General features: G+C 45.0%; 1 protein-coding gene across 2 annotated transcripts in view; it reads left to right on the forward strand.

Annotated features, from left to right (window-relative positions):
• The first annotated feature begins 1,023 nt into the window (after positions 1 to 1,023).
• Positions 1,024 to 9,108, forward strand: part of CEP83 (centrosomal protein 83) — an 84,186-nt gene continuing 76,101 nt past the window's right edge. The window contains exons 1-3 of one of the 2 annotated variants that reach the window (XM_077470607.1): positions 1,024 to 1,669; positions 7,565 to 7,819; positions 8,500 to 8,650. In XM_077470607.1, the coding sequence (XP_077326733.1) occupies positions 7,665 to 7,819; positions 8,500 to 8,650 (306 nt within the window). In that variant the 5' untranslated portion in view covers positions 1,024 to 1,669; positions 7,565 to 7,664. The remainder of the gene's footprint in view (positions 1,670 to 7,564; positions 7,820 to 8,499; positions 8,651 to 9,108) is intronic. The other variant, XM_077470606.1, reaches the window with a different exon arrangement.

Below are 9,108 nucleotides of genomic sequence, written 5' to 3' on the forward strand. Positions count from 1 at the left end.
GGGTCCTGTGCAAGTGTAGTCTTCACTATCTGTATGGCTGAAATCGCATTGCATGCAATTTGCACTGCAGTGCGAATCACATGTGATCGCGCACCACTAGGGTTGCCACTTCATCCCTTTAAACCTGAACACCTAATAATTACACAGGTTCTGTGGCTGATTAAGGTGGTAATTAAACTCACTTAGTGTCTTACCTGCATTCAATTAGCCTCAGAACCTGAGTAATTAATATGTGTTCGGGTTTGAAGGGATGAGGTGGCAACCCTACGCACCACGCAGCAGTGTTAACTGGCCCTTAGACCCCTTTCACACTGAAGCGCTGCTAAAACAGCCGCTAAAGCGCTGGTAGTTTTTGGGGTGCTTTAGCTGCGTTTTTTGGGTTACTTTTGTTTTTTAAGGTCACGTGACATGACCTTAAAGAAAAAAAAAAACTGCTTTGCGGCACTTTGGAAGTGCTGCCCATTCATTTCAATGGGCAGGGGCGTTTTTGGAGCGCTCCAAACAGGCCCCAAAGATGCTGCTTCCAGGACTTATTCTACCGTCCCACAAACGCAACCCCCCCAGTGTGAAAGCACTCATTAAGATAAATAGGGGGCAGTTTTCAGGTGCTATTTGTAGCACTACAACGCCTGAAAACTGCCTCAGTGTGAAAGGGGTCTTCGCATAGCTCCCAACTGTCCCTGATTTGGAGCAAAGTCCCTCTGTCCTTCTTCCCTCCTCATTTTGGTCGGATCTATATAGTTGTATATAAAATGCACTTTTTATCTTTCAAAAAGTCTTTCCCAGTGCTAAACCTTTCATCCAAATTCATAATCGCTGCATTTGTAAATGTTAAAAGCCAATATAAAGGAATAGAAGTGGCAAAAAAAGTCTTTATGGACTTAATTAACCTTTTTTTGGGGGTTAATTCTCCTTTAAGGGGGTGTGTCCGGGGGTGTGTCCTATGCCTACATACGTTTGTAAGTAGGTGTCCCTCATTCCCATCTCAAAATGTAAGGAGGTATAGTCTTCCGGTCTATAGAAAAATCTACAGCGGATAGTATTTCTGCCTTTGTACACATAAAATGAATGGAATCCTTCACTCCCACCATCGTACTGATCCGGGAAACCTCACTTCAGTCACGGTACATCACACTGCTCAGTGATGACGTCACCCGCTCTCCTCATCCGCACTGTTGCCGCCACGATTCCCGCTTACCAAGCGGCGCGCGCCCTCCCGCGGTTCCATCTCTCTCCTACCTCCCCCGGCACTGCGCATGTGCCAGGCCTGGGCGGAGTCACGCTCGTCCGTTGCCATTGACGTCATGTAAACTTGGCCTTTCAGGAATGGTGTCGCGGGGCTTTCGAATTCTGTGGTCAAGTATTAGTATTATAGTTGGGAAGGACAGCCAGTCGTGTGTCCGGTCTGAGGAGGAGCGCAGGCGCCATTTGTAAAGAAAACACTGTATGGGATGAGGAGGGCAGTACGTTGATGATCCGTTTGTAGTAGTGAGATCCTGACTGATGTGAGGTGTTTTGGTCTCCTGGCATGATGACAACACTCCACGTTCTGTAGATCGGTGTCAGCTTTACCTCCAGCCAGAACTTATCATGTGACTGGTAGTTGCTATGGAAACTGGACGCCGGAATCAATACTCATGTGAGGAGGACATATGGCAATCAGAGAAAGGTATGAGCCTGCTATGATTCTGTATGTGCAATCTGATTTCTGACAGGACTAGGAGAATAACACAATTGTTATTGATGTGTGACCAGCGGAGGACTACATACATAGTGAGCCCACACATGACACATACAAGGCTTGGTTTGGATGGGGAGGGCGTTACATCCTCTGTCAGCATGTTTTTACTGTGCGGTCCAGGGGTACAAAGCAAGGATTTGGGATCCTCAGTGGTCCAGAGAACGTGTTGCATGAGCACGTTATTATGTTCATAACACGCTGCCTTTGTGATAAAGGCAACGCAAACGCACTGTTTGCCATCACCAGATCACAAGGTACCACAGTACTGTGCAATTTGGTCCCGCACGTTTTAAAAAAAAAGTAATGCATGCACTGCCTTTTGTGTGATCTGATGTCATTTGTAGCCATTTAAATGAATGGCCTGACATATCACACAGCAGGGGAACGTGCTTGCGATTCTGGGGTGGACTGGCCCTTAAATGTGGTCGTATACCCACTTTATCATTTTTCTGGCAATCCCCTGTGTTAAAGTGGTTGTAAACCCTTACAAACCACTCTTACCTACAGGTAAGCCTAGATTAAGGCTTACCTGTAGGTCCAAGAAATATTTTCAAAAAGACAGGCACCGCTGTCTACGGCGCACTGAGCAGGCCGCAGATCATGGCGATATGCCGCTCGTGTTGGCTCCCGTGTGCATGCGCGGGAGTGACATCATCGCGGCTGGAGCAGCGAGACCCGGAAGTCACTCCGGGATACATGGCAGCGGCGAAGATGGAGGACCGCTTTGGGGGCTTCGTTCTCAGGTAAGTTATTCATAATGAGCTAGTATGCTATGCATACTAGCTCATTATGCCTTTGCCTTGCAGGTTGCATTTAAAAAAAAAAAATAGCCTTTACTTCCTCTTTAAAGCAGAGGTCCGCCCACCCCACAAATAATTTAAAAGTCAACAGCTACAAATATTGCAGCTGCTGACTTTTTATATAGGGACACTTGCCTGTTCAGGGAGCCCGCAATGTTGTCACCCCAGCCAATATTCCGATCGGCTAACAGGTGCAGCCATTAAGCGAGGCACGCCGTGCTTTCTAATTGGCCCGGCAGCGGAGGAAGGAGAAGAGGGACCGTTCCTCCCTCCCCCTGAAAGGTGCCAAATGTGCACAGCCATCAAAAGAACAAAACAAAAACAAAACAAAAAAAAACAAAAAAATGGGCAGTCTGCCAAGGAGCACAACATTCTTTAGCAATGAAACTTAAGTATAAACATTGTAACAATTTGTGCTTTAGATCAAAGGAATACACTTTGGTGTGAAAATATGGGAAGTTTAAAGGGGTTGTAAAGGTGAATGTTTTTTCACCTTAATGCATTCTATGCATTAAGGTGTAAAAAACATCTGACAGTTCCGGCACCCCCAGTCCCCCCGTTTTTACTTACCTGACCCCCTCGAAAATCCCGCGCTCGCCCCCGCCATCCTCTTCGCCGCTCAGCCTGACCGCTGATTGGCTGGAGTGGATGGATTTAAAGCAGCGCAGCCATTGGCTCGCGCTGCTGTCAATCACATCCAATGATGCAGCATGCCGGGGGGAGGGGCCGTGTGATACAGCGAGCGGTTATAGACGCCGGCTGTATCACGGGAGCGCGCCCGCAGGTGCTTCTCACCATGCAAGGGAGCTCGCATGAACATGAGAAGTACCTGCGGGAGGAAGCAGAGACAGCCGCCGAGGGACCCCAGAAGATGAGGTTTGGGGCCATACGAGCTGCACAGTGGAGGTAAGTTTAACGTGTTTGTTATTTAAAAAAAAAATTACTTTACAATCCCTTTAACCACTTAAACTCTAAACCTTTTTCTGACGTTTGGTTTCAAGTTAAAATATTTTTTTTGCTAAAAAATTACTTAGAAACCCCCAACATTTTATATATATATATATATATATATATATATATATATATATATATATATATATATATATATATATATATATATATATATATATATATATATATATATAATTAGTAGAGGCCCCAGAGAATAAAATGGTGGTTGTTGCAATATTTTATGTCACACTGTATTTGCACAGCAGTCGTTCAAATGCAATTTTCTGGGAAAAATTATGTATTTAAAAAAAACACAAAAAACGAACCAGTAAAGTTAGCCCAATTATTTTTTTTTGTATAATGTGAAAGATTTTACGCCATGAGAATTGTTATTTTTTTTTTATTTTATTTATTTTTTTATTCTAAGCAAAAAAAATTGTGATTCTCATTTTGGCCAGAATCGTACAGCTATACTATTGGATAAAACCAGAGCCACCAAGCTGGAGCCGACTGACTGCGCCCTGCATGGTGCACCTGAGAGGAGGTCAGAGACGGCGCTGCCAGGCCAGTCTGAGGGGTCACTGATTTAAGCGGGGGTGTGAATACAATAATGTAAAGGACACTGATATAAAGGTTTCCCCCTTATATCAGTAACCCCCCCTTACCTTAGTGTATTATTTCTGCGGAAGGTGGTCTTTGGTCACTTTTTCAGTGGCTGCTGATGTGCAGGGCCAGACTGGCCTACCGGGATACCCTGGGGCCACTTTGATCTGTGGCTGTAGTGCTCCCCTCCAGGCTCCCAACTCCTACTCTTGTTTGTCACACACAGCGGGAGGCGGGACTTTGTTACAGTGGCCACCCGGAGATTCAAATCCAAGCTCCGTGACAGCAGGAGATAGTCGCCACTCTGTGTGATCCAGAGACACTGGTAGGCTGCATTTGGTGGGCACTGGTAGGCTGCAGCTGATGCATTGATCTCTTGTATCATTTCCGCAGTCTCTGGCCATCTCTTGTATCATGTCCACAGACTCTGACCATCTCCTGTACTATGTCTGCAGTCTCTTTTTGTCTCCTGTACTATGTCTGCAGTCTCTTTTTGTCTCCTGTACTATGTCTGCAGTCTCTTTTTGTCTCCTGTACTATGTCTGCAGTCTCTTTTCGTCTCCTGTATCATGTCTGCAGTTTCTTTCCTTCTCCTGTATCATGTCTGCAGTTTCTTTCCTTCTCCTGTATCATGTCTGCAGTTTCTTTCCTTCTCCTGTATCATGTCTGCAGTTTCTTTCCTTCTCCTGTATCATGTCTGCAGTTTCTTTCCCTCTCCTGTATCATGTCTGCAGTCCCTTTTTCCCTCTCCTGTATCGTGTCTTCAGTCCCTTTTTCCCTCTCCTGTATCGTGTCTGCAGTCCCTTTTTCCCTCTCCTGTATCGTGTCTGCAGTCCCTTTTTCCCTCTCCTGTATCGTGTCTGCAGTCCCTTTTTCCCTCTCCTGTATCGTGTCTGCAGTCCCTTTTTCCCCTCTCCTGTATCGTGTCTGCAGTCCCTTTTTCCCCTCTCCTGTATCGTGTCTGCAGTCCCTTTTTCCCCTCTCCTGTATCGTGTCTGCAGTCCCTTTTTCCCCTCTCCTGTATCGTGTCTGCAGTCCCTTTTTCCCTCTCCTGTATCGTGTCTGCAGTCCCTTTTTCCCTCTCCTGTATCGTGTCTGCAGTCCCTTTTTCCCTCTCCTGTATCGTGTCTGCAGTCCCTTTTTCCCTCTCCTGTATCGTGTCTGCAGTCCCTTTTTCCCTCTCCTGTATCGTGTCTGCAGTCCCTTTTTCCCTCTCCTGTATCGTGTCTGCAGTCCCTTTTTCCCTCTCCTGTATCGTGTCGGCAGTCCCTTTTTCCCTCTCCTGTATCGTGTCGGCAGTCCCTTTTTCCCTCTCCTGTATCGTGTCGGCAGTCCCTTTTCCCCTCTCCTGTATCGTGTCGGCAGTCCCTTTTCCCCTCTCCTGTATCGTGTCGGCAGTCCCTTTTCCCCTCTCCTGTATCGTGTCGGCAGTCCCTTTTTCCCTCTCCTGTATCGTGTCGGCAGTCCCTTTTTCCCTCTCCTGTATCGTGTCGGCAGTCCCTTTTTCCCTCTCCTGTATCGTGTCGGCAGTCCCTTTTTCCCTCTCCTGTATCGTGTCTGCAGTCCCTTTTTCCCTCTCCTGAAGACAGTCCCTTTTTCCCTCTCCTGTATCGTGTCGGCAGTCCCTTTTTCCCTCTCCTGTATCGTGTCGGCAGTCCCTTTTTCCCTCTCCTGTATCGTGTCTTCTGTCAGCCAATGACAGCTGATCATGTGATGTCAACAGAGCCGGTAATCGGCTATTTTTTCTCCTCGCACTGACAGCGTGAGGAGAAACAAAAAAGCCAATCACTGGTAGCTGTGAGAGGAACATCAGTCCCGATCACGGCGAGCTGCCGACGGATCCTCAGAGCCCACAGTGCCACCTATCAGTGCTCACAACAGTGCTGCACATTAGTGCCCATCAGTGTCACCTACCAGTGCCCCCTATCAGTGATATCCATACATGCCACCCATCAGTGGCGCCATTTCTGTGCCTATCAGTGCTGCCTTATCTGTGCCTATCAATGCCCACCAGTGCCACCTCATCGGCACATATCAATGAAGGAGAAAAATTACCTATTTGCAAAATTTTATAAAAAACTATGAAACCTCCTTTTTTTTTTTTTTTTTTTTTTGTGTGATTAACCACTTGCTTACTGGGCACTTAAACCTCCTCCTGCCCAGACCAATTTTCAGCTTTCAGCGCTGATGCACTTTGAATGACAATTGCGCGGGCATACAACACTGTACCCAAATGAAATTTTTATCATTTTTTTCCTACAAATAGAGCTTTCTTTTGGTGGTATTTCATTACAGCTGGGAGTTTTATTTTTTGCTAAACAAACAAAAAAAGATGCAAAATAAAAAAATAATAAAAAATCATGTTTATTAGTTTGTTATAAAATTTTGCAAACAGGTCATTTTTCTCCTTCATTGAAGTGCGCTGATGAGGCGGCACTGATAGGCTGCACTGATAGGCATAGTTAAGGCGGCACCGATAGGCACAGATAAGGTGGCACAGATAAGGCAGTACTGATGGGCACAGATAAGGCGGCACTGATGGGCAAAGATGGGCACAGATAAGATGGCACAGATGGGTGGCACTAAGGGGCACTGATAGGTACCACTGATAGATAGGACTGATGGGCTCTGATAGGTGGCTCTGATAGGTGGCACTGATGGGCACTGGTAGATGACATTGGTGGGCACGGATATGTGGCAGTGGGGTGCAGCACCGTTGTTAAGGCAGATTGTGGGCACTGCTGGGTGGCACTGTGGGCACTGCTGGGTGGCACTGACGGGGGGGCACTTATTTATTCCTGAGGTGGCACTGGCAGGGGGCAGGTGGCCACTGGTAAGCTGGCCGCCGGTGATCGGGATTACCGGCTCCGTTGTATCACATGATCAGCTGTCATTGGCTGACAGTTGATCACGTGGTAAGGGGTTGGGATTGACCCCTTGCTCGGATCCGTGATCAGGCGAGTCTCATAGACTCGCCGATCACAGAGCGCGCCGCACGCGCCCCTCGGGGCGCGCAGGCCGCTCGTGCACGGGACGACGTCAATAGACGTAGTCCCGGCAAAGGAGGTCCACGCTGTAGCCGTCATTTGGCTATATCGCGGATCTCTAGTTGTTAAATACCACCAAAAGAAAGCTCTATTTGTGGGGAAAAAAATTATAAAAATTTCATTTGGGTACAGTGTTGCATGACCGCGCAATTGTCATTCAAAGTGCAACAGCACTGAAAGCTGAAAATGGGTCTGGGCAGCGGGGGGGGGGGGGGGGGGGTGGTAAGTGCCCAGTAAGCAAGTGATTAAAGTGGGCATTAATAAATCCAAATCGGAATAATATTTAAATGCCCGTCTGTGGGTGTGTGTATACACATGATCTGTGAATACATGTCTTAAATCTGCTTTTTTTTTTTTTTTTTTTTTGTGTCATTCACACTTTGTCTGTCAGCTTCTCATTACCTGTGTAATTTATCCCTCAGGGAGGTGATGCAAAGGAGAAAAAAAAGAGGAAATCAACCAATGTCACTTTTGTGATCTGTGGATTTCTACACGGTTAGCAGCACCTCTACTGAAGACAAGATGGAGCCTTCTTTTCCAACCGTGTTCCCCCAAACAAATGGAACTTTTACTGTCCCCTTGACAGAGACAGAGCTTCATAAACTTTTAATTGATGAAAAAATGCGATGTGAAGACCACAAGACCAACTATCAAACGTTAAAGGCTGAGCACACCAGGTATCGTATTGTAATCCTTCAGACCCGGTGTCAATGGGTTCACTGTGCTTTTTGATACCTCTCTTGTTGTCATCTTTCTATATTTATAGCTGCTCTGGCAATTGTAATTTTTGTTTTCTTCTTTGAAGAGGGTAGACTTGGCTTTGATCAATATACTGCAATTTCAATAATCAAAGCAGCTCTGTGACTCGCTTATGTTTTGTGTGTATTTTATCTTTTTTTTTTTTTTTTTTTTTTGAGGAAGGACATGGTCACATTGAGCAAGATTTTTGATAATTACTGTTTATTGAAAACATCAAGCAACTAAAATTAGCTCATCCAGCGCTTATGGATGGCTTACCTGTAGGTCAAAGTGGTTTGTAAGGGTTTACAACCACTTTAAGCTGTGGGCTCTGTCAAGACTGTATAAAAAGATGTGCTTCTATTAGCATCTCTGATTTATTTATTTATATATATATATATATATATATATATATATATATATATATATATATATAAATTAGTGTGTGTCTTTGCTTACAGCAAAACTACCCAATTATTACATGTAACTGTCAAATCTGTTGCATCAGCTGTAGAAATTGCATAGCTGTAATTAATTTTGATTTAGAATAACATTATATCATCTCCCTCTTTAAATGGCATTTAAGATGGTGACATAACACTGTAAATATTGATTGCAGGTTGCAAGCTGATCATATAAAGTCTCAAAATGAATGTAAGCAGTTTGCCGCTGATGTTCGAAACACACACGAAAAATATAAACTTTTGCTGGAGGAACTGCGTGGAGAGCTTTATGAAAAAACATGTGAAATCGAGGAGCTAAAGTTACAAGTAAGATCTGTGTACCAAATAAAAGGGCTGATTTGCGCGCCTTTCATGAATTTTCTTGGGCTTTCTCATTCTTTCTTTTTGTGTGTGTTTTTCCTACTTGTTTCTTTAGCTAAATCCCACATGAATTGAACAAGCACACCTGCAAGATCGCTGTTCTTCAGAGACTTAAATCTTGGAGAGCTTGGTCTTGCTGTCATAGCAACAAATGTGTCGCGGTCTGTGGAATATTTGTGCAGCCGTACCCTTGGTTGAAACAGTGTCATTTTTATAGTGTAAAAAATCGTACATATTCAATTTTGAAATGTCAGTGCGAGCTAATTTAACATGCACACTACAAATAAAAACAAAACAAAAGTCTTGATGCTTTCCTAGTTACAGTACTTGCTGTATATCAAACAGGTCTTTTTCCTGGCACCCCTGGCCAGCTTTAAAGAGAAATACGAGCAAGTCCAGTGCAG

This window comes from Lithobates pipiens, unplaced genomic scaffold, assembly GCF_037356315.1.
Source record: "Lithobates pipiens isolate NorthernLeopardFrog02 unplaced genomic scaffold, aLitPip1_a1.2 Scaffold_8, whole genome shotgun sequence".
Taxonomy (NCBI): domain Eukaryota; kingdom Metazoa; phylum Chordata; class Amphibia; order Anura; family Ranidae; genus Lithobates; species Lithobates pipiens.